Consider the following 25,141-nt stretch of genomic DNA (forward strand, 5'->3'; position numbering starts at 1 on the left):
GAGCGGCTGCAGGAGCTGGAGCAGCGCAGAGACACCATGTTGGCTGAGGAGAAAAGCACTGGATCCCCTCAGGAAGAAAGAGAACGCCTGCTGAAACAGGTCGAACATGCACTTTACCATCTCCTCTTACCTGCACCTGGGGGCAGTCGTGGCCTGGAGGTCAGGGAACCGGCCCTGTGACCAGAAGGTCGCCGGTTTGATCCCCAGCGCCGACAGTCCATGACTGAGGTGTCCTTGAGCAAGACACCTAACCCCCAACTGCTCCCCGAGTGCCGTGGATAGGGCTGCCCACCGCTCCGGGCAAGTGTGCTCACTGCCCCCTAGTGTGGATGTGGTGTTTCACTTCACGGATGGGTTAAACAGGGAGGTGGAATTTCCCCGTTTGTGGGATTAAAAAAGCATCACTTGACTTAACTACCTCTGTAGCGCTCCATTACACACTCACCTTCCCGAGGAATTTCAGATATTGATTTTTATTGTGCGTCGTTCTGCTTCAGGTGAAAGAAGACAATCAAGAAATAGCCAGCATGGAGAGACAGTACGTATCACGGTCTTTCATGCTGAGTAGATGTGGTGGCTTCCTTTGGTTGCCACAACATAATGAGTGTCCCTTATTCCATCAGGCTGACTGAAACGCGGGACAAATTAAATCAGCTCACTGAGGAGTTGCGACAACTCGCCATGGACATGGAGGACCACCAAGGTACTGTGGACACGTTACCTTATTGTAGCAGACATGCTACATTATCTCTGCTATAAACATCAGTTAGACTTTATTTTGATTGTTTTTTGTAGCTTAATTACAAACAGTTTCATCAGGGTTGGGGTTAGGAATACATAGACCCTCAAGGCTCCATCTCAGTGCCTTTAGTCAGGGGACATAACTGAACCATGATCCACTGAAATGATCTGTTCTAAGCTGGACTGACTCCACACACCCCGCCTCGCCTCGCCTCCAGGCTTTTACTCTACTGCTCTGTTTTAAAACATTCGGTTATGAAAAGGAACAAACACCAACTTTTCACCTGGAAAAGCGTTCACATATTTAAGGTTCACTATTAGGCCTTAGAACCACTGTTATACCTTTGAGGGAACACTTACATTGTTTGTACATTGATGAACGAAAAATGTTCCTTTTATTTCTAACAGTGTGGACCATGAAAATAAAACGCTGTTCAAACGTATCGCTGCTGTCGGAAGAAAACCCATTTTTCAGTTTTTGACATAATTCAAAAACGCATAATGTCGTTTACATTGTGTGTGAATTTCATGATAAATGGACCAAAAGAAATGGGCCAAAACGACCTGGGAAAGATGTCTGGTTCCATTGACTTCCATTAAAAGTAAAGTAAGTTTTTTCCTTCTCCTGTAAAGTCACCGTTTTGGAGATACGAGGTTTTCTTCCGACAGCAGTGATTTTATGTGCAGACTTTAGTGTTCTGTTGAGACCCAGCCAGGATTTTCAGAACTAGAGCCAAAAGGGTAACAGTGCCCTCTTGTGTCAGCTGTGCCAAATCAGCTGGTTCGCTTCAGATGTACGTTGAAAAAGTGCAAACTCTCAGGCCCGCCTGCAACTTGGTTTCTGAAATGTGCAGTTAGAAGTGCCTTATTTCTTGTTTTAAACTTCTGCTCTTTCGGTCAGATATCGCAGTCATTTCACCGTCTAGGCAGTGGGCTATTAGGCTTTGTTTTCCCAAAGGGGTGTTTGCCCTGAATGGGCCATAAATCCTGAAGTGTTTTTGGACGTGTTCCAAAAAGCCAGCAGACTTGAGCATCCTGCCTGGACCCTGCTGAGAGCTTTCTCTCTGTGCAGCTGAGGGTAGTGAAGACATGGGGAAGCAGAAGTGAGAGGGATAGTGCATGATGTGGACGGTGGACTCTCTTCCACCGGCACATATTTGATGAGCCAAAACACATCTGTCCATTGTGGAGAGGAAGTGACCACTCCAAGCTCATTGTATAGCGTGCTCTTAAATATATACACACTCTCAGCATGTTCCTCTTTACTGTTGATTCATGTTCAGCTAGCTCTTTTCCTCATTGTCTCTTTCTTTCTTTCCTTCTTTCTTACTTTCTTTCCTCGTATTAAGACGGTAAGTGACCTTCTAACTGCCCTGTGTCTGCTGCTGTGGGGAAAAGTGGGGTACAAACTAATGTGGGGTAAAATATAACATATTAAATAGGTTTGAGTAGAGTGTGCTTTTAGTTACCTTCACATATTTAAGCAGTAGAACACATGAGGTCATGTGTTATCGCGAAATAACATCAGGGCTGTGATTTGGTGGCCGTAGATCATCACAGCTGTGATGTTATTGACGACAACACACTCTTGGTGTTCTATGGCTTTTATACAACAGTTAAGAAGTAAGAAATGAATAAACTGGGCGGTTAATGTGGCATTTAATGTTTTAATGTTAAAAATTATAGCTCATTAACAAGCACTCTGACGTAGCCACAAGCTCTGCCCACTCGCTGCACGGTCTGCTGTAAACCTCACCTTTTGAAGTACAAAGCCATAAAACTGAGCCAATATCAGGTTCAGCTCAGTTTGGTCAGTTTGTCCAGATCAGTATTAATGTTGTTTTGTTCCAGCCGGTCTGTAAAGCTTCTTACAGCCCGTTTAGTTTGGCGAATGGTGTTGGGTTCATTTCTGGCTGATTCCAGGTTGTTCGGCTGTTCTTCTGTCACAGCTGCCGACTGAAAAGCTGCTCAGTGGAGACGACGGTTTGGGAATTTAGTGTCGTCTCGTCTTCAGAGTCGGACCAAATCGGCTGTCGGTCAGATGTGGTCTTAACAGCGTCTGTTTTCTGTTTGTGGTAAAGTGAGAAGTAAAAACGCTCAAATGGCTCGAGCGTCTCCTACAGCTGTCAGAGTCATTGCTTAGCAACGGCGTCTCCGCGCAGTGATACGGTGTTTGTAAAACAAACATGATGTTATGGTGAAATAACAGCACCATTAGAACGCCTCTCAACCAATCAGCTCGCGTGGCCGGAACTAACTGTTGTATAAGTCCAAATCAGTGGCATCGGCAAATTTTGGCAGCAATCTGAAAGTTATTTCTTACGACCCGCCCTGCAAAATGTTTTTGTATCATAAAAGTACATTACAAGTTACACAATTCACACCTATATTGTTTTAATCGTCCTCTTAGTGATTTAACACCATTTTAAGGCATAATGGACATAATGGATTGAGAGCCTCCACACTGTGCACATTAATCAAAAATGTGGTGTATATAGCATCTTTTTAAATTTTATCGTGCTGATGTTTGCTTCTCTACTTTGTCCTTGAAAAAAATTAAGCAAAAGCACAATAGACGTTTTCTGGCCTGCGAGTTTGTTGGGATTTTTTAGTATGCCTCTTTTAGGGGTTGAGTTTGAAACCCCTGTTTTAGGTGGTGCCCCACTCTCCCCTACTTCTGTCTGTAGAGTAGTAAATAATAATAATAATAATAATAATACAAATGAAACTTCTTTAAAGGAATCACATGTTAAACATGTCACTTTTAAGCCAGTTTGGGTCAGAACTTGTAAACCCCTTTAATGCCAGTTAAACTCCATTTCATGCAGGATCTTTACATGGTATCATGGTACCATATGAAGCTCCTGCTATTCAGAGTAGCGTGCATGTGTTCCAGTTCTGCTTGCTGATCATCCTGCTTTGTCTTGTTAAAACCATAACCTTTATCTTCATAATATATGAATGTTTAATTATGGATTTTATAGCAGAATGTGCCATTTTTGCTGTCTCAACAGGTGAAAGAACCCAGAAATACAAGGAGCTGCAGAAGAAGGAGGAGGAAATAGACGGTTCGTATGAGGCTCCTGCTCTTGCTTGTAGTGGGTTTGTGGGATTGTGTTGAATAGAGGTCGGAATCTCTTGGCACCTCGCGATTCGATTCGGCTGCGATGCGATTATAAAACGGTTGTAGAGAGTCAGGAGTACAGGCGTACAGATTGCAGGTCACAGCAACGCAGTCTCGCCGATCCAGTAGCTGCGAAAAGGCGAAGAGACTTAAGACGAACATTTGAAGACGAATGGACTTATTCGCATTTATAAGCAGTGCAGTTGGTTTCCTGGTACGTTAAATCTGCAACGAGAGACGGTCAAACAATAAAACATTGTGCGGATGAAGATGCTTCTCTATGGGGTGGGGGTGGGGGGGGGTCAGAATTTAAGGTGGAACGGGAAAATTCGAACAAGAAGCTGGAGCTTAAGAAGCGACGTCAGCCTCGTAACAACCAAACGTTGAGAGACGTTTTACAATAAGCTGGAAAAGTTTTCTGGCGGAGACGGTAAGAAAGCCGCTATAGCTGAAGCTTAAAGCAGAGCAAAGTAAATCTGTGTTTTCATTTATATTGTTTATCCTATAGTTGGACATTATCACATACTGAGACATGCTGGGCATTAAATGTTGTGGCTCCCAAGATGGTTTGAGTTTTGTTGAAAGTTCTTCTTATCATGTGGGTTGTGACTCCTGATCTCACCTGGATTTTAATAGACCACTGTAGTCGTGTCATTTTGTAGTCCACACCATGCTTTTGTGCCCATATTAGGAACTCCGGGTCTGAGCTACATTTCGCTATGGCCAGAATGGATAGGGTTTTCAAAAAATCGCCTCTATCGCCGCCTGTGTTACATGAAAATGTTCAGAGCCCGACACGTTTTATCCTGTGAACATTCTTCTCCCAAATAACACTGGATACTCCGAATAACGAGGTTTTTAAAGTGTTGAAATATGAATGAGCTAAAGCTACTGCGCACTGAAATCACGTCATTAGACCGGCAGCCTCCTTAATCAGGTCATCACCCACTGATAAACTGATTTTGGAATATCAGAATATCCTAATTAATACTTTAATGCTTGTAACATTTTACTGAGGGCATTTTCTCAGGACATTCGCCGGGTTTTTGTTCGACTTTTCCTATTCCACCTTAAGTAGTTCAGCAGTCACTTTCTGAAATGCTACGCCATTTAAGGTGGAACGGGGAAATTCGAAGAAGCAGCCGGTGAAAAAAGTAGCTGACTTCAGCTTCATGGAGAGTTGAATGGCATGATATGAGCAGGCTGCTCTGTTTCTGCTTGACAGCTGAGTAACATTAACTCATTTTTGCTGTTTAACAGAACCGACAGGTCAGTATTTTGTCTCGTTTGCTGATGTTTGTGATAGATAGTCACAGATGCTGCACCATTTAAGGTGGAACAGGAACATTCAAACAAAAAGGTAGAGCCTCGTACTTCAGCCTCGTAGTTTTAACACAGCTAGTAGGAGTTTTAGTCTGTCAAAATCTCCTACCTAGAGGTTTTATTTATGGATATACTGGTAAATTTGCCCAACAGTAGAACATTTCGATAAGATAGCATAGCTCGTCAGAGCACCGGCTCAGCCCGCCTTAGTTTCGTGTAGCTTTATGAGCTCGTAATTCAGAGGGTCCAGTGGTATTCTGGAGAAAACTGTACACGGAACAAAACGTATCGAGTTCTGAACATTTTTATTTACCACAGGGGGGCGATGGAGGCGACTTTTGGAAAGCCCTATTCATTCTGGCGCTAGAGGAATGGGGCTTAGACCCGGAGTTCCTAATATGGGCATAAAGAGGGCTACAGAATGACGCACGACTACAGTGGTCTATGCAGACGGTGCTGGTCAGATTTCTTGCTCATCCAGTTGTGTGCTGCCATAGACTGCCATAGACTGCTTTACCAGCCTTTTGTTGCCTCCGTCTCAACTTTTTTGGAACGTGTTGTTGCCCTCAAATTCAAAGTGGGAATACGTTTAAAAAAAAACAAACATAAAATTTCTCAGTTTCAACATTTGATTTGTTGTCTTTGTACTATTGTCAAATAAATATAGGGTTTGCATGGTTTGCACATCATTGCGTTTTGTTTTCATTTATATTTCGCACAGCGTCCCAACTTTTCTGGAAATGGGGTTGTGTAATTATGTGTGTGGGAGTTTGGCTGAGTGAGGGGTTTGGCTGTTTGACTCATTTAATTATTTTGTTTTGGATGTGTGTTTCCCCAGCTTACCTGGAAACATTTGATGACAGTAAAGCCCAGGAGTTGGAGCACATTCGGGAGGCTCAGGCCAGCATTGTTTCTCTGCTTGACCACTCTAGCAGGGTACAGAATTGAATTGGTCAACTTTGAAAGTTTGACTTCGGGTGAAGTTTCAAGCGTCAGGGTACTTAAAGTGTTCTGCTTTTCTTTAAGATGATGAACCGCTTGAATTTGCTGTCCTCGGTCAGTCCTCATGAGCTCAAGTCCATGCAGGAGGACCTCAGCTTTAAAGAGACAGAGATGCAGAAATCCCAAAGTACAGCCAAGGGGCTGTCCTCAGGTCAGTCACACACTGTTTCACATCAACATTGCACAAACACCCTTATTTCTCTCTCACACTCAGCCTTCTGCTTAAATAGTTATTGTACTGCGCTGCGCCGGTCAGACAAAACATTCTGACCACCTCCTTGTTTCTGCGCTCACTGTCCATCTTATTATCTCCACTTACTGTATAGCTGCACTCTGTAGTTCTACAGTTACAGACTGTAGTCCATCTGTTTCTCTGATACTCTGTTACCCTGTTCTTCAGTGGTCAGGACCCCCATGGACCCTCACAGAGCAGGGCAGCTGGGCCCTGATTGGTGCTCTGGCTTTGCGCTTCTTTCGTTTTGACATGTTACATTTTTATACACACAGAAACCAAAAGGAACGACAGATTTCTCAAAATGTAGGAGGAAAAAGTCGGATATTAGACTCTGAAATGTAGTGGAGTGAAAGGAAAAAGTCGCCCAGAACAGAGAAACTTCAGTACAGATACACCAAAAATACTAAAGTACAGAAACTAATTACATTTACTCAGTTACTGTGCACCACTGCCCAATACAGACAGTTGCCATAATTGCTGGCATGACTAACTGCAGGCCAGGGGTTCAGCCTCATTAACGTTTGGTCACTGTAGCGCCTTTTCGGTCCTGTTGCTGCTGAAAAATGTGCTGCATTTCAGCCAAACTGCTCCTACTGCTCTTATCACACACGACCTACTGTACAGAGGAGAAACGGCCACACATGCGAGCCTCCAGAGAAAGCGAACTCAAGACACATCAAGGTGACTGAGCGGTCAGTTACGCTGCTCGAGTCTACATCCTCCATCAGCTCTAAGTGGCAGCTGAAACCCAGCCAAGGGGCTTTCCTTCCTTTGTGCAAGACACCTCAGAGCTGCCTCCCTCCCACTGCCCAACGTCGTCTTATCTCCCCACTGCCTCCCCGTTTCCTCCCCTGCGCTCTATTCTCGGGCCGGCCAGGCATTGTTTCTCCGCTGCCTGTTTGTTTATCTTCTAGCAGTGCACTTTCATAGCCTGTTGAAAATCAGTGAATATAACAAAGCTTTGCTTTAAAGCAGGGGTGTCAGACTCAACCAATAAAAGGGCCACATTCAGAAATCTCAACAGATCTGTGGGCCGGAGAAAAAAGTTTTTATTTCGTTTTTAATTAATGTTGTGCTGTAACCGGAAATGGCCACTGTTTATTCAAAATACGCGAAAACTTTGGCAGCAAAATACGGACACTTGTAGCAGACCTTCAAAATGTAAATGTCCCCAGGTGCCCAGTCTTTTAAATCCACCCGTTTGCTTGAACTAGACACCCGGCATCCTACAGGTTCGTTAAGAGTTGGGCTCGGTTTCCGAGCTGCTGCAGTGACGTTGAATGTTCATGTTGGGTGAGCTGCAGCTGAAATGCATTTTGGTGATATGACTGGTGTGGAATTGTGTAGAATTGAGGTGTAAGCATTGTCCCATCAACTGTTGCTGGGGTAGGAGAGTCGGACCACACATTACATTGCTGTGCATGCTGGGGACTGTAGGGCAGCAGATTCTTAAACATACTAATATTAATAAAACATTAAACTGCGATTGTGGGCTGGATAGGATTGTAAGGCAGGCCTGATCTGTGCTGGTGTTTGACACATGGGCTTCAGCAAGAAACCGAGTTCACACAAGTTTCCCTACAAGTGCTGTTGATAAGCCAAAACATGATTAGTGCCCAAAGTTTGCTTCTTTAGATGATCTATAAACAACAATACAGGCAACATTTGGACTTCAATATGGCTGATGCTACTGTTAATAGCTGTTCTGTCCATTTTTATAGATAAAAGTATGCTGTGCAGTGTAAGGAGCCACAAAAGCAAGTATATCAAGAAATTACCCAACGAGTAATTGGGTCATTCTACAGAAACGTCCGTTTTTGTGTCCCTAGTGTTTACAGATATACAGTATTACACTTGAAAAGCATGTTAGTGTTACTATTTATTTACATTTTAAAATAAAACAATGTTATTTTAACAGTTTCACCTTCTTGAGTCTCAATTAGCAGCATTGGTTTATAAATCAATCCTGTAGAACTCCAAGCACCACAGAAGAGCTCGTCCTCGCAGTTGTGTATAAAGGCCGAGGACATATTTTGAAGAAAAAAAACTTTTTATTTTTTAAAATTTAACTGCAATAATCTGTGAAATATCTGATTTAAATGACATAAAGAAAAAAACCCACAAAATAAATATAAAATATATAATAAAAGTCCCCCAGGAGTCGAGTCAGTGGTGCTACTGCGTAACAAAAATCTCTTATTTTGAAATAAAAGTCACACCGATGACGTCGCTCGACCTCTTTTTACCTGTTTTCTGAGGATCTATGAAGAAAAGCTGGTGGTGAGTCCACTGCGTCTCTCAGTTCTCAGAGATTCTCTCATTCAGCTCATGATCTCATATGAAGCGTTTAGCTGACGTCACTGGTGTGACCGACTTTATTCTGAGGTCACTGTGAAAAATAGAAAACAAACGGATTAACTGACATATTGTAGTGGACGATCCGTGATGGACGACATGTGGTTTGATGCTCTGTAGCAGCCGTTTAGTGAAATGCAGTTCTCTCGCCTTTTTTAGACTGTAAGGATATTTTATCTGATTTATTACACGTGGGATGGTGGGGAACAATAACAATAACAATATGAACATTAGAAATAGAAAAGCAAAAAAATCTTCACACTGTAGAGGTAATTTACAGGTTTCCCACATGCAGTATTGATTATATTGGCGGCGGTTATTTGCAGGAAGAGAGACGGCACTGCTAGGTGAGCAGAGGTAAAATGTACAAGCCTGATAAACAAGCGATTATCTTCATAAAACAACTGGAGCGCCAAACGGCTGCTGTGTAAATATTTTTAGAAACCTGAGCCAAGATATTCGTCCCACAGAGGCCTATGTGGTCTGAGCGTGTTTGTGTGTAAAACAGCCTTTGTGGCATGTGCGCGTATATATGTGTGTGTGATGGTCATTAGGGGTGGTCAGTGAAACGAGAACCTCAAGTGGAGGTGGCTGAGAAGCCAGAATTGCTGATGAGGCGTTTTAATTGCACATTACACGCTACACACACACACACATACGCAAAGCGGCCTCTCCAAACACTGCTGCCTATCAGGAGGAACCGGTCCTTTTCCTCTTCCTGCCTCCCGGAGCCCCCCCAGCAACATCCCAAACCCCCCCCAGTGCTTTGGAGAACCTGCCTTTGGAGAACAGTCCATGTGGGGAAGAGCCCATAGACACTGTGAGAGTTAGCTCAGCTACTAGGAGTGTCCATTTCTGACCTAAGAACGAATCAGTTCAGTCACGATTCTTTGGAAAACAGTTTAATACGACATTAAATCTCAATTTTCACCACAATGTGATTTGATTCAGGCAGTTTTTACACAGATTTCTAGAGCTGGTCTGAATATTCGGAATAATTTAGTATTGCTTTGTTATGTGGGCATTAGATTTCTCAGCTGCCATTAGGTTTTCGTTTCACAGTTTTGGGGCCACCCCAACGGCTTGTAGGGTGGTCCTCTTTGCTTTTGAAATGGGTGTGTAGCTCCAAATGCTCGTTACTCCTCTGCTCTACTGTCTTGGCTATAACGGAGCTTAACTCTACCTATGTGTTGCCCTCATCGCTGGTTTTCATGTCTAAAAAAGGGCGAACTGTCAATTAAAGTAACCTGATAGAACAAATACATGCAGCTACATAAAAGACAGGCAGTCAGTCGGGCAGTCAGTCGGGCAGTCGGGCAGTCAGTCAGTCGGGCAGTCAGTCAGTCGGGCAGTCAGTCAGTCAGTCGGGCAGTCAGTCAGTCAGTCGGGCAGTCAGTCAGTCGGGCAGTCAGTCAGTCAGTCGGGCAGTCATTTCTGAGGTGCATATTTAATATCACATATTTTTAATACTCAAAATCAGTGTAAACTGCAAGACAGCTAAACATTACATTTGATCTAATCATAATTGTCATATTTATTTATTTATTGTTATTTATCCGTTTATATGTTTTAGGGCTTGTTTGTGTGATTAAAAGGGAAAGAGAGAAAGTGGGAATGTGGGAAAGTGGGAAAGAGGGAATGTGGGAAAGTGGGAATGTGGGAAAGTGGGAATGTGGGAAAGAGGGAATGTGGGAAAGAGGGAAAGAGGGAAAGTGCACTCAGTGTTGAATGGAACGCTTTTTACACTGTAAGACCGAAATGGCACAGAGTTTTTCACATGAGGTACTGATTTATATTATACATGGGATGGTGAGGCAATAACAATATAAACATTAGAAATAGAAAAGCTAAAAATCTTTATGACTATATAACATTATAACTATAATCTTTATATGCTATAAACATATTTTAAATTTCCCACATGGAGTATCGATTATATTGCACAAAGGAAATGGCAATGAATTTCACACTTTGTGTGCTGTAGGTGTGAGAGGTCTAATAATAATAATAATAATAATAATAATACTGTTACATTTCTGTAGTGCCTTGTGCCTTTCACCAACACAAGCTTCACATAGCATGGACAGAAAAATAAGAAATAGGGTCGTTTAGGGTCTAATGCAGTCCAGCTGCTGTTCTTTCATTTTTTATGATTCATAATTTAGTTTTACCAAGTTATTACCGAGTATTGACGCATGAAATACATAATCAGATACCCTCCGTGCAGAGAAAAGCAAGCTGTGTGGCTGCTTTTGCGTTGTGCTGTGTCTGAAAGCATTAGATCAACACGTCCTTTTGACCCCATCAGAAAACATTAGCACTCCTACTCCTGATCTGTGGCCATTACAGGTCAGAGGTCAGCCAATTTTATACACATCCAGCTTCGTTACTCTGTCTTGGAGGGAAAGTAAATGAAAGCATTATGACTTTTATAGTTCAGAGAGAGGTTGAGGTGTTTGGGGTGGGAGGTTTGCATTTTTTGTGCATGACATCAGCTATCAGCTTTCTCCTAGGCACTGCTGGTTGACATCCGTAGGAGTATTGCTGTGTTGCTATGGCAGTGTAGCAATAGAGTAACTCTACCAACAAACCCTGTACTGGAGTTAAAGTCGAGACCCCCAAGGTAAAATATTCCTCCAGTAAAAGTAGAAGTTCCTCCCTTTAGACCTCCACTTGAGTAAAAGTACTAAAGTACTTACCTTCAAATGTACTTAAGTATAAAGTAAAAGTACTAAAAGAGTAATTCTGGCTCTGATGTCCTGTTATCATTTTTATAACCAGACTGGCTTCATGAACTCATTTCAGGTGAAAGTCCTCCAGCGTCTCTCTTGGTAAACCAGTCTTTTAATAGAAGGTCATTAATTAGTGACGCTGACGTCTATTAAAATGATCAGAAGCACAAAACACTGAAGGTAAACAGTTTCCATCAGGGAGAACCGAGTGGCTCTGAAATCACTTTTACACACAAGCAAAGTTTCAGTTTCAGATTTATTTACAACTTAGTTCCAAGTTTAAGTTGAATAAAAACTGGCTTTAAACTCAGGATCACAGATGAGCTCCTTTACTATGTTGATCTGTAGGCGTCTGTTCATAAACATAAACCAGCCCAAACTCATTTACTATAAAATGAAATGGTGTTTGTAGAAATTCAGAAAAAAGCCGCGTCAGTCTCGACTGCATATGTGGACATATTTCTATATTGAGCTCTATTTACACAAAGTTAGGTTAGTTCATCATTTATGTTGAACAGACTCTCCCAAAGTTTTACGCTGCTGCGCTGACGTTGAACCGCGTGCTGCACTGGGTCGGTATGACCAACAGGTCAAAACCAGCTCTAAACAAAGTGACCGCTGGGCCCTGATTGGTGCTCTGGCTTTGCGCTTCTTTCGTTTTGACATGTTACGTTTTTATACACACAGAAACCAAAAGGAACGACAGATTTCTCAAAATGTAGGAGGAAAAAGTCGGATATTAGACTCTGAAATGTAGTGGAGTGGCTGGCTTTGGTATCATTATGTGGTTGGATAGTGTAGCAGATAACTACCTCTACCTTGCACATGGGCGACCAGGGTCCCATTCCCTGCCCAGGCAAGACTGTCAGCACTATAACATTAAGTCTGTAGGGAAAACTCTGCTCTAACGCTGCGTTTGCCTTCGGACCATAAATTGATTGTAAGTTGCTGTAGATATGAGAATCTGCTGAACAGGAGTGATTCTGTTTGTTTCTATTTGCATTTGCATTCTGTATCAGCAGATTCTAACTGCACTTTCTTCTGTTTCGATGTTAAGAAAAGACAAAAACATAAAAATGTAAACAATGTTTTTACTTCTGCAAAACAGTTGTGTACAAATATCAATAACTTCAACTTCAAACAATAAAAATGGTAGTAATAAAATAAGAATAGTAAAATGACAATAATAATAAAACAGTTTAATGCAACTGTCACGATTGGCCCGTCAAAGTCCTGTCCATGTGTTCGTGTTGCCCACGTGTTCTTTGTTTTGGTTTTCTAGTCCAGCCCCCTTGTTTCGCGACTCCACTCCTGATTGTTTCCACCTGTGTTCCCGCCTGTTCCTTGTTTACCCTGTGATTATTTAAGCCCTGTGCTTGCCACTAGTTGTCGCTCGTCATGTTTGGTTGTGCTTGTTTGATTCTGGTATGTTTGTCATGTCTGTCCCTCCTGCTCTCCGTGTTGGATGTTTGAACCTGGACTGTCTAGACTATCCATCCATCCATCCATCCATCCATCCATCCATCCATCCATCCATCCATCCATCCACCTCATCGCATGCGTCCGCCTCCTCGCTCCCCGTCACAGCAACATGAAATCTCAAACTTTGTAACAATATGACTTGATTCAGTTATTTTTTACACTGAATTCTAGGGCTGATCTGAATAAATAAATAAATAAAAAGAATTCTTGAGTGTTCGTTTGTGTGGGGAGCGATGATGAGACGGACGCATATGTGGAGAAAAGTGAGATTTATTAACGGAAAATCCATAATCAGAGTCGAGACGGTCCAGGGTCATAGAGCCAACACGGATCGAATCGGGAACAGACGTGACGAAAATGAACACAGAACTCCAAACAGGCCAGAAAAAACAAAACACCACACTAGCAGACAAAGCATAAGAATACAATGTACATGCAACAAAGACCAGCACTAGACTAAGGAAAACACAGGGCTTAAATACAGCAGGGATAACGAGGGTTCACAAGATCACAGGTGGAAAACAGGTGGGAACAATCAAGGGTGGAGTCAAGAAACAAGGGGGCAGAACCGGGAGGAAACCAAGCAACATGTAAACAGATGCACATGGAAGACTGAAACACAAGCACATGGAGGAGTGGGAGGGGCCAGTCGTGACAGTTTGTTATGCAGGCATTACAATTTTTGCAGTTTCATTGACAAACTAGCCAAATAACTCGATAAAACAAATATAAGCAAGTAAATAAAACAATTCACACTATACCACATATTCAAATGTGATCTAGACTCAAAGTGTCACTTGCGCTGCTTAGATAGAATTTCTTATTCGATCCCCCTGCCTGGCCAATCCTGGCACTGCACTGCTAAGATTCCTTGGGCTGGACTCCAAATGCTGTATTTGCCTGGATAAGAGCTTCTGCCAAATGTGTACATGATATAAATATATAAATGACAAATTATAGTATTCCTTTGTTGTCGCTGTTCATAACTGTGACTTCTAAGGGTTTAAATAAACAGTGATATCTCGGCTTAAGCTTTTTTGCATTAACAGGTCATACACACGTTTCGTTTATGTGTACAGAGAGTGAGCGTCTGCAGCAGGACCTGCTAAAGGTGGAGCAGTTGGAAGGGAAGGTGATGGCCGAAATGAACTCTCTGAAGGAAAAGATCCAGCAGATGAGCGAAGGCTTAAAGACCTACAGGGACCTGGATGCTCTGAAAGCTGCTGGGGAGCAGAAAAAGATGGTACGTGAGGTTTTTTGCATGACAACATTAGGTTTCAGTAATTATGCTCTTCTGGAGTTCAGCATTATCAGGATTTAGAGTTGCAATCTCTAGACCGTATAGACAAACTTTAAAGCACTAAATATCTTTCTAATCAGACACGTTGTTCAGTGCTTCTTTCTTTTTCAAATTTAAATTTTTTGTTAGCGATATTCAAGAGCTGTTACACAGCACATGTGTACAGTTTTGTAAAATAAAGTTTAATAAAGCTGCTTACTGCAAATACAGAGAAAGGAAAGAAAAAAGGAGAAACAGACCAGTTTGTAAGCATAAAATAATAATACAAGGTCATTGTTTGCATATTCCGTTGTATGTGGTGCTGAGGTCGGCTGGTAGGTCGGTAGGTTTTAAACTTTTGGACTGTAGTGCAACACATTTTAAATCCCCAGTAGAAAACATGATTTATTAACGTGCCAAAACCATAGACATACATACCTGGATGCTGTGTTGGGTCCAGCCAGGCACGTCAACGGCATTCATTGCCTTTACAGAGCGGCAGTTTGAGAAAAATTCCACTATTTCAGGAATATCGCTCTCAGAAAGTGGGATAGGATTATATAACGGAGGGAACGCAGTGATCCGCGCTCATGTCTGTGTGGTGTTTATGTGTAGATGTGGTCGTGTGGTTGGTGAAGCTCAGAGAACCTGCTGATGTGGTTGTTTTTCCTCTGGTTTTATATTAAGCTTATTTCATTGAATGGTCTATTCAGGGGGTCTTAACTTGATGTAGTAGTTACTGATTTACAGTGATGGTTAAAGCTTTGTAGCTGGGTAAGTTACAGCGTTCCTTAATCCGTGTAGATGTTCATCATAGATTAGCGTCAGCACCTTCTTACACGGAGCTGAGGTCAGATTCTTATTCACCGGATTCTGGTTTGAATTTTCCCGTTCCACCTTAAATGGAGTGGCTTCAGGCACCAGAACGTTCCTGCTGCACCGTTTAAGGTGGAACGGGAAAACCGGAACAGGAAGCTGGCGAATAGGAAGCCGACTTCAGCTCCGTCCTTCCTCCTGTGTGTGGGGTTTATTTTATGGTGGTGTGTATTAATATTAGAAGAGATTCACTCATTGATGGATTTGCTGATGTGAGTGAGTTTGTGTTTTTACTGGCGCTGAACTCGGTTTTTAACATCAGGTGCAGACTGAATACTTTCCTGCTGGTCCTGCTGGACGGCTAATTATCACCATCAGTCATTACAGTAATAAAAGCCGCCGAGAGCCGTCCGTGCAGCCCAGATTAGTCTGAGTCTGAGGATTAGAACTAAACAGATGTGGTGTAAATGGGTGGAGTAATGAGGAAGCTGTGGCTGATTTAATCCTGAGACTCATCGTCTCTCAGTACAAGTGAATCTGTTCACGAGAGGATCTTGACCTCTCCAACATGGCGGACGGCCAGACGTATCAGTTCAGATAGAGAACGACAGACGACACGGCATCTAGGAATGTGTATCTATGGCCAAAACAGAATAACAAAATGAGTGCTGGGAGGTGTAGTGACCCAAGCAAGGCATCACCTCTTATTTAGTGTGCACTCTCAGGAAGAATATAGATTTCCTCTGGTTAGCAGGGGAACAGAGTTTCCTCTGTTGGCTCCTGATCAGATGCAAACTCTCTTTCGTACAAACAGGGATATCAGCTGTCAGAGTTGTTCTATAGGAAACCTACTGAACTTAAGGCACCTCCGTACATTTCTCAGGAGTGGGCCGAGGGGGTGGGTTGCTTAGAACAGGATGCACATTTTTCTTAAATCTCTCGCAGCAGCAGCTCACGATTCTTCCTTTGTGCAAAGGGCAGTATGTAACTCAGGCCAGGGCTCCACTGCTTTCTGCTCATGCCCATCCGCATGAGAGACATGCACACATGGTTCATGTAATTTAATCTACGAATCTGGTTTAATTTAGGGAACATCAAGACAAACAGCAAATTAGATCTTAAGTCATACTTAGGCCCAGTCCCAGTTCTTTGTTTTACCCCTACCCCTTGTGTTTTGGAACTGAGTTACAGGGCAGTGGTTGGGATCTTTCCTCTGAAACAGGAGGAAAAGAGCATCACTTCATTAACAGCTTCCAGCGCCGCTCTGTAGGCGACCCTGCCCGTCTGCAGGGACAGCAGAGGAGGGGAAAGTTCAGCTCCTCACTGCTGGGCTTTAGTTACATTTAGGGCATCAGACGCCTTCAAAGATGGGGGGCAATTATTTATTATCACCCCCCCTAATTCTTCAGCGATATGAAGCTGAAGACAGATATTCACCAGATTCTTGTTCAGATTTTTCCGTTCCACCTTAAATGGAGCAGCAGATACGTTCTAGTGCTTCAGACATCAGAACTGCTGGACTATTTAAGGTGGAACAGGAGAGTTAGCTATCTAGCTACCGAGACATTCGCATGCTGTTAGTGATTTTTTTATGCTTGTTTGGAAGAAAAAACAACCGAAATCCACTGAAACGACGCTAAACTAAGGTAAAACAGTGGTTATCGTCATTTTTAACAGAGATTTCATGGGTTTTTTTGTCTCTGGTGCTTCATCTTGCCTGTTTTTCTTTTTTCTCATATCTCTCTGTTTGGAGTTTCTGAAAAACCTCTGTTTGGAGGGACATTTAGATCTAACACTTCACCCCACCCCTCTATCTCAACAAGAATCGGGACACCCCACCGAGGGCTAAGGGGTTAGGGGCGAGGGGTGAAATGGGACTGGGCCTTAAAGTTGGTTTTATAAGGATTCTGATGTTTTGCACGAAGGTGATTCTGAGTGCATTTGAACTCTAACGCACAGAAGTTGCTGAACCATCTGGAAGTCACATCTTTGAGAGAGGAATGCAGTCACAAATAGCAAAATTGGGTTAAGAGGAATTCATCCAGTGAAATGGCCTGCAATGACTTCACGCCAGAACAGTGCTCTCTCCAGAAATAGCTACAGAGAACACAAACAGTGTTCAGGACGCTCAAATTGAGTTCAGGCCCCCTCAGCAGAGCTCTGCACTTGTATACAACCCCAGAGTCTGTTGCAGTGGAAACATTGCATGACAGTAATGACCTTTTTTGGTCACAGCGGGATTCTGACCTCTGATCTCGCCAGTTTAACAGTTGGTCCACTAACGTAAGTGCCCCCTTTTCAGACGTGTCACAGCGATACAGGCGAATATTGGTGTCAGGATTGCGCCAGTAACTGGTGAACGCAGTTTAAACACAAAGCCCAATCATAGTTACAGTAACAAGTCCATGGACAATGTCCCCAAACTTAAAAACGAAAATTTCAACGAATAATTTGCCTTGTTATAATAACAAAACATCTCAAATAAACGTTTTAATGACTAGAACTTATGAGGTTTGGATCCTTCTACCAAATGTGTTCAAAATCGGACTTGGACTGACCTTCTGCCTTAATCATGTTTATTCTCTGGAAATAGACGACTAAACATTACATATTGTCACTATAAAAACCATCGTAACCCTATCAAAACTAATTTTGAGCTAAACTCCAAAACAGTATCCAGTAGATGACTAGTGTGTTGTGCTGATGCGAGTGGATCAGACACAGCAGTGCTGCTGGAGTTTTTAATCACTGTGTCCACTCACTGTCCACTCGATTAGACTCTCCTACCTTGTCGGTCCACCTTGTAGGTGTAAAGTCAGAGACGACAGCTCATCTGCTGCTGCACAGTTTGTATTGGTCGTCCTCTAGTCCTTCATCAGTGGTCACAGGACGCTGTTGGCTGGGTGTTTTTGGTTGGTGGACTGTTCTCAGTCCAGCAGGGATACTGAGGTGTTTAAAACTCCAGCAACACTGCTGTGTCTGATCCACTCAGACCAGCGCAACACACACTAACACACCACCACCTCGTCAGCGTTACTGCAGTGCTGAGAATGATCCACCACCCAAACAGTACCTGCTCTGTGAGGGTCCATGGGGGTCCTGACCACTGAAGAACAGGGTAACAGAGTATCAGAGAAACAGATGGACTACAGTCTGTAACTGTAGAACTACAAAGTCCAGCTATACGGTAAGTGGAGCTGATAAAGTGGGCAGTGAGAGTAGAAACGAGGAGGTGGTCAGAACGTTACGCCTGATTGGTGTATAACCATACCAACTACAGCCAGTACAAAAGAGTGAAATCTGAAGCATTGTGTTTGATCTGTGTGTGTTTTAGAGGCTGCAAGAGGACAAAGTGTCTCTAACAGAGAGGAGAGACACCTTCAAGAAGATCATGCAGAGGATGAACCAAGAACACGATGCTCTGGCAGCGCAGTTACAAGAGAATGAGACACATGCGCAGGTCAGAAACATTCTGCCTTCATAAGAGAAGTAAAAAGTACTTTACACTAATAGAATTGTTAAAATAGGTTTTGCTTTAAGTCGTTGTGGAGCATTTGCTGCTGGTCCACTCATCAGGACCTTTTCAAACAGCGTAAAATAAAAGCTGAAGGTTTTAGTGTGACCGTGTCAACACGCACCCTGCGCAGGTTGAGCATTCAGCGTGTTTAGAGTTTGATTTTAGGCTCAGTGCATCAATATCGGAAGAACGTTTCTCATATTTCTGTCCCTCGGCGCCCACGTTGCGCAAGCCAGTGCCTCCTTTAAAGTTCTTGAATCAGCACCCACTGTGCAGCTTTATGTCCCACTGATACTTTATGTCTAGGGGGTGTATGACTTCCTGAGCCCTGTAGCCTTATTGAAGATAAAGGTTGGTGCTTACAGTCTTCACATCCGTCTTGGCTGCTCACCCTGTTTCTATCTGTAGAGGAAAAGCTTCTGTCCATCCAGCACATTTACGCAGTGTTTCTGCGGAGAGAGAGCAGAAAAGAGAGAGAGAGAGATGAAGGTGACCTCAGATATACTCCAAATCAGCCGGGATATTTCACACGCCCACTTAAGCAACTCATCGTGAACTGGGCCCCAGACAAACATGATTTCTAATACATTTCAGGAAAAAAGGGACTTCACTGACCGCATTCTCAGGCTGTGCCTCCACCAAACTGAACCGAGCTGCATGCTAACTCTCCATTTCTTCTACAGCTGACAAATCTGGAAAGAAAGTGGCAGCATCATGAGCAGAACAACTTCGTTATGAAAGAGTGTATCCTTTTACATTCCTCACCCGCGTCTGTTCAGGGGCTGCGTCCTTCGGAGGCTGATTTTGAAGGGCGATTGTGTCACAGCGGCGCGACGACACTGTCCCGTTTCAAAGGCTCCTTCACACGCGGCCGAGAAGCAAAGGATCCATCGGGTGGGACCTTTGCCAGCCGATACATCTCAAGGTTCATTGCGTGCTGGCTGGGATTCGAGGACTTGGCAGCATCAACAGAGAAGCGAACGGCGGCTGAAGAGTTCACTCTTAAATATAAGTATTGGGTCTAAACTGAGGCGAATGGCTAACGATGCAAATATTTAAAAAATTAATCTCATCAGTAGCCGGCAGGGAAGCATCTCCAGCTGTAATAAGTGAAAAAATAAACAACCAAAATCAAAGTTTCTCCGTCTTAAAATACCTTGACAAGAGCGGTGTTTTGTGGCGCAGCGGCGAGGGCGGGAACAGCGGTGCTGCGGCACAAACAGGAATTCCGCCATGAAGCAGACCATCTCATTTCGGTTCAGCCTTTGCGGGACTAAGCAGTCGTCGAAGGACAAGCCGTCATTGGCCGCATCCTTTGAAGGCTCCAGCCCCTGAATTGGGACACACTGTCTAAGTGTGCTTTAGCATTGTTTGCCCGCGTCTGTCCTTCTCTCATGACTTTTATTTTACATTTTCGTTGTGTGTTTTTAGCCATGCAACATGCTGGTGCCCTTATTTATAGATGACAGTTTGCCATACGGCGTCAGAAACCGTATAATACCATATAATAAACCATATGAACAAATCGGTTTCAGGTTCCACAGCACCTTCACGCAGTTCGAGGCAGTTATGTGCACGTGCATATATATATATATATATATATATATATATATATATATATATATATGTGTGTGTGTGTGTGTGTGTGTGTGTGTGTATTTATATATGTGGCTGTTGTCAGAAGAAAACCTAATATCTCCATTACAGTAGAAGGAAAAAACCTACTTTTAATGGAAGTCAGTGGAGCAGAATGAAAGTCATTTTGGGCCGTTTCTTTTGGTCAATTCATCATGAAACTTAGAATGTAAAGGTGTAAAGGGCAAAAGACGTTTTCACATTATGGAAAAAGTTGAAAAATGACTAAATGTGTCTGTGTGTGTATATATATATATATATATATATATATATATATATATATATATATACATACAGTACTGTGACGAAAGGTTTAGGCATCTAAGCGAATGTTTAACCAGTTGACCTCAGCAGTGAGTTTATCACAATATACATCAGAATAAAGTCGTATTCATAATTCAGATAAACAGAAAAACAATAAACAGTAACAAGAATTTCTCGGGTCCATATTTTTCCTGGACACCTTCACAGCCGCCACAGAGACTCGTTAATATCATCAATTACATCATGAGCTCAATTTACTGAGCACTGATTGGTCAAACCAGGAGCTGCTTTATAACTACATATAATACTGGGCTTCCTCGAGGAGAGGCTTGGAGATGGGTAAACAACATTTACATAATATTAATTAATAATGAATATATGAATATATATATATTCATTATTAATTAATATTCTATATATTTTGTTTATTCAAATATTAACACTTTTCTCAGCAAATAAACACAAACTACACAAATACATAGATTTTGAAAATGTGTCTTGGGTGCCTAAGTCTTTCACACAGTACTGTGTATATATATACATATTGTTGGAAGAAAACCTTGTATCTCCATTTTTTTCAGTTTTTGATGTAATGTGAAAATGCCTGTTGCTCTTTATAATGTGTGTAAATTTAATGATGTAAAGAACCAAAAGAAACGACCCAAAACGACTTGGGAAAGACGTCTGGTTCCATTGACTGACATTATAAGTAAAGTGGGTTTCTTCCTTCTCCTGTAAAGTTTTGGAGATGCAGTGTTTTCTCCCGACAGCAGCATATCGCTTGGATCCGTATGGGTTCATTGTTCCACACGCACAACAATGTTGTTGCATTGTACAGCCCTGCTTAGGGGTCTTCACTGAAAGGGTGGTAGAATGTTTGGTGTTTAATCAAAAGGGGGCAGATGTCAGTTCTAAACAGGTGGTTTCAGGTTGCAGCACCTCATCCTTCCTTAACACCTCCTCACCAGTCATCGCCTCTAAGGGCATGGAGAGCGATTACCGGCCCGTGATGAAGAATGTCACTAAGCAGCTGGCCGAGTACAATAAGATACTCGTCGATGCGCTACAGGGTCCCAGAAACTGACCGCTACTTCCTGTCTCCTGAGGCCCGCCGCAAAGGCTCCACAGTCCATCACTGACTCACTTCCTGCTCAGGAGCGCTGCCCTACTCAACATTCCACAGGCTCGCTGCACGTGCCGCAGAGATTAGACGTGACCCTCGTGGGCGAAGTGCGCTCTGTCGTTCTGGTGTGAAAGTGTAATGAGGAACTCGTAGCAGAGGTATGGAGATGGTCCAGAATTGTACCTGCATGTTTAAATGAGCATAAAAGAATATGTCTATTAATAAACGTAACATTCTCTTTAACCGGCTTTGTGTTTTGCTTTGTAGGTGGTTTGAAATGAGTCCGCAGTGACCAGACTAGTGCAGAAATATCCTGTAGCATTTAGTCTTATTTGTGTGGCTGAGCCTTAAGGCCCCATCCCATTTCACCCCTCGCTCCTACCCCTCAGCCTTTAGCCCTCGGTTATGGGGGTGGGGCATCCCAATTCTTGTTGAGAAAGAGACATGGGGGCGAAGTGCTGGGCCTGAGTGACCCTCCAAACGGAAGTTTTTCAGAGACTCCAAACAGAGAGATATGAGAAAAAAGAAAAAGTGCCTGGACGGCTGCGCGAGCGACCAAAGAAACCCACAAATGTGAGAATTTTCTCTATTAAAAATCACAACCACTGTATTATATTAATGATATTTCGGTGTATTATGGTCCTTTTCTTCATAACAAACATAAAAATCGATAATGCTTTCCAGTTCCGCCTTAAATAGTCCAGCAGTGACGCCTGAGGCCCCAGAATGAAACTGCTGCTCCATTTAAGGTGGAACGGGAAAATTCTAACAAGAATCTGGAGAATCTCTGACTTCAGCTTCATATCACTGAAGAATTAGGGGGGTGATAATAAATAACTGCCCCCCTCTTTGAAGGCGTATGATCCCTAAATGTAACTAAAGCCCAGCAGTGAGGAGCTGAACTTTCCCCTCCTCTGCTGTCCCTGCAGACGGGCAGCGTCGCCTACAGAGCAGCCCTGGTAGCTGTTAATGAAGAGATGCTCTTTTTATTTCAGAGTTGTCCCCATCGCTCAGTTCCAATTGGCAAGGTGTCACTCGAAAACATGGGGTAGGGGTAAAAATAAGAGATAGGATTGGGCCTTAGACTGTAATTGGAGCTCAGTAGAGCTGAACTGGTGTATGTTGGCTGTTGAGGATCAACTGTGTTCACTGTCTAAGACAGCAAGGCCAACATTAACACGGTGGGTTACATGAGTGAGAAATAATTATTATTAAAGTATAATGAATGAATGAATCATCCCAAAATAGCTTTTTTCATAAAGTTTGTAATTGAAAAGCTATTGCAGCAAAATTATTGTACCATCCTTATTGCAAAAGCTAGGTCCAATAAGTTAGTGGGGCTGCACAATATATCATTTGTTAATCACTATTGCAATATTGGCCTTAATGATTAAGGCAACAATATTCAAATGAGCCCTTTAGCCAGTCACACTGTGTTTTTACTGTGCACTGTAAGCATCCTGACCAAACACAGCTCCAGATGAGCGTTCTTGTGAGAAAGCATTTATGAACAATACCATTTTACAAAATAAAAGTACCTTTAGGGGGCAGTCGTGGGCTGGAGGTTAAGGAGCTGGCCCTGTGACCGGAAGGTCGCCGGTTCGATCCCCAGTGCCGACAGTCCATGACTGAGGTGTCCTTGAGCAAGACACCTAACCCCCAACTGCTCCCTGGGCGCAGGGCTGCCCACCGCTCCGGGCAAGTGTGCTCACTGCCCCCTAGTTTGTGTGTTCACTAGTGTGTATGTGGTGTTTCACTTCACGGACGGGTTAAATGCGGAGGTGGAACTTCCCCGTTTGTGGGATTAAAAAAAGTATCACTTAAAAAGAGTTTATAAATGGTTTAAAATGAGTTTATTAATTAGACTGTAAACGCTCTACAAATCATTAACAGACACTCAAGCCATTTGAATGTTTTTACTTCTTACTTTGATCACAAACAGAAAACGGACAGCCGATTTGGTCCGACTCTGAAGACGAGGCAACGCTAAATTCCCAAACTGTCGTCACCACTGAGCAGCTTTTCAGTCGGCAGCTGTGACAGAAGAACAGCTGAACAACCTGGAATCAGCCAGAAATGAACCCAACACCATTCGCCAAACTAAACGGGCTGTAAGAAGCTTTACAGACCGGCTGGAACAAAACAACATTAATACTGATCTGGACAAACTGACCAAACTGAGCTGAACCTGATATTGGGTCAGTTTTACGGCTCAGTCTGATTTGGTCCAACTCTGAAGATCAGACATGTCTGGCGAATGGTGTTGGGAGCAACGAGCTGCTCGTTAAGGAGCTCTAATTAGGAGGAAGGAGCTGAACATTAAAACATATTAAACGCCGCGTTCACGGCCAGTTTATTCATTTCTTACTGTATTTATTTAACTGCTGTATTAAAGCAGTAGAGCACTCGAGGAGGGAGTTATCACCCATAACATCACGGCTGTGATGATCTACGGACACCAAATCACAGCCGGGATGGTATTTCACTACAACACACTCCCTCTCGGGTTCTGTTGCTTAATTCAAATGGTCATGTAAACACCATACTAGTTCCTCTGGTCATTAACCACGTTAACGTGCTTGATCAAGCTGTTCCTCTAAGTATCGGAGTCGGTAAGGACTTTTCTCACTCTGATTTGCCTCTGAGGTCCGAGGGGGAAATGCTTCCGGGTTTCTTTTTCCAGTTCATAGATACCAAATTACTCTTCAAGTTCTAGAGATATGTTTTTCTATGAATGACTGGAATGGGCCGCTGTGTCAACGATGTTGAGGGAAACTGTGGAATGATGTAAAAAGTTCCAGCGGTTTGCAGCCTCGTGTGCGGGGGGGCAGCGAGGGGTTAACGGCAGGCAGGAAGAGCGCTGGCTGATAACTCTATTGTTTTAATGTTATTGGTTTCCGCTTTGCTTTATCGGAGAAGGGGGTTGCCCAGTGGTCTCCTCAGATTCATGGCCCTCTCATCCTCTCCACCACCCTGTTCTCTATCCCCTGTGTGTGTGTTTGCGTGTGTGAGTGTGTGTTGTGTGTTCTTTTCAGAACAATACCCCTCTCATCCACCCTGAGTGCGTTTGCCCCACAGAAACATAATCCTCCTCCTTTCCCGTCACTCTTCTAATGGTCCGCACCTTCAGAGGGGAAGAGCGCCTCCCACGGATCCAGGACAGCGGCCAGGGGTGTGAGGGGGTGTGTATGTGAGAGACTCTGGGGTTGGGAGGGTCGAGGCCTTACAATGATAGCTCTGCAGAAGAGCTTTTCCTCTTACACCAAACAAACTCGACCGACGTTTCCTCTCTTTTAATGCTGCACTGATTCTACAGGACTGTACAAAACAGCCGTTAAGGACAAGTTGTTCATTTTTTATCATCACAATGTTTATGCAACATCGTGGGATCCTTTACCCACCCTGACGTGAAGAGCCGGTGGGCATCTGTGCTTTTAAGTGCTGAGTATGAGTTAAATACACCGGTCAGGCCTAACGTTCTGACCACCTCCTCGTTTCTACGCTCCTCGTCCA

The 25,141-nt window shown here is 43.2% G+C and overlaps 1 protein-coding gene across 2 annotated transcripts in view; it reads left to right on the forward strand.

The window, feature by feature from the left end:
• The window catches only part of ift74 (intraflagellar transport 74), a 44,812-nt gene extending 22,941 nt beyond the window's left edge, over positions 1–21,871 (forward strand). The window contains exons 11-21 of one of the 2 annotated variants that reach the window (XM_037533633.1): positions 1–99; positions 498–538; positions 624–703; positions 2,091–2,093; positions 3,756–3,809; positions 6,027–6,124; positions 6,215–6,341; positions 14,074–14,237; positions 18,424–18,549; positions 19,290–19,350; positions 21,474–21,871. The exon at positions 1–99 is cut by the window's left edge and continues 45 nt beyond it. In XM_037533633.1, coding sequence (XP_037389530.1) covers positions 1–99; positions 498–538; positions 624–703; positions 2,091–2,093; positions 3,756–3,809; positions 6,027–6,124; positions 6,215–6,341; positions 14,074–14,237; positions 18,424–18,549; positions 19,290–19,350; positions 21,474–21,589 — 969 coding nt within the window. In that variant the 3' untranslated portion in view covers positions 21,590–21,871. The remainder of the gene's footprint in view (positions 100–497; positions 539–623; positions 704–2,090; positions 2,094–3,755; positions 3,810–6,026; positions 6,125–6,214; positions 6,342–14,073; positions 14,238–18,423; positions 18,550–19,289; positions 19,351–21,473) is intronic. The other variant, XM_037533634.1, reaches the window with a different exon arrangement.
• Positions 21,872–25,141: the final 3,270 nt, after the last annotated feature.

This window comes from Pygocentrus nattereri, chromosome 23 (assembly GCF_015220715.1).
Source record: "Pygocentrus nattereri isolate fPygNat1 chromosome 23, fPygNat1.pri, whole genome shotgun sequence".
NCBI lineage: Eukaryota > Metazoa > Chordata > Actinopteri > Characiformes > Serrasalmidae > Pygocentrus > Pygocentrus nattereri.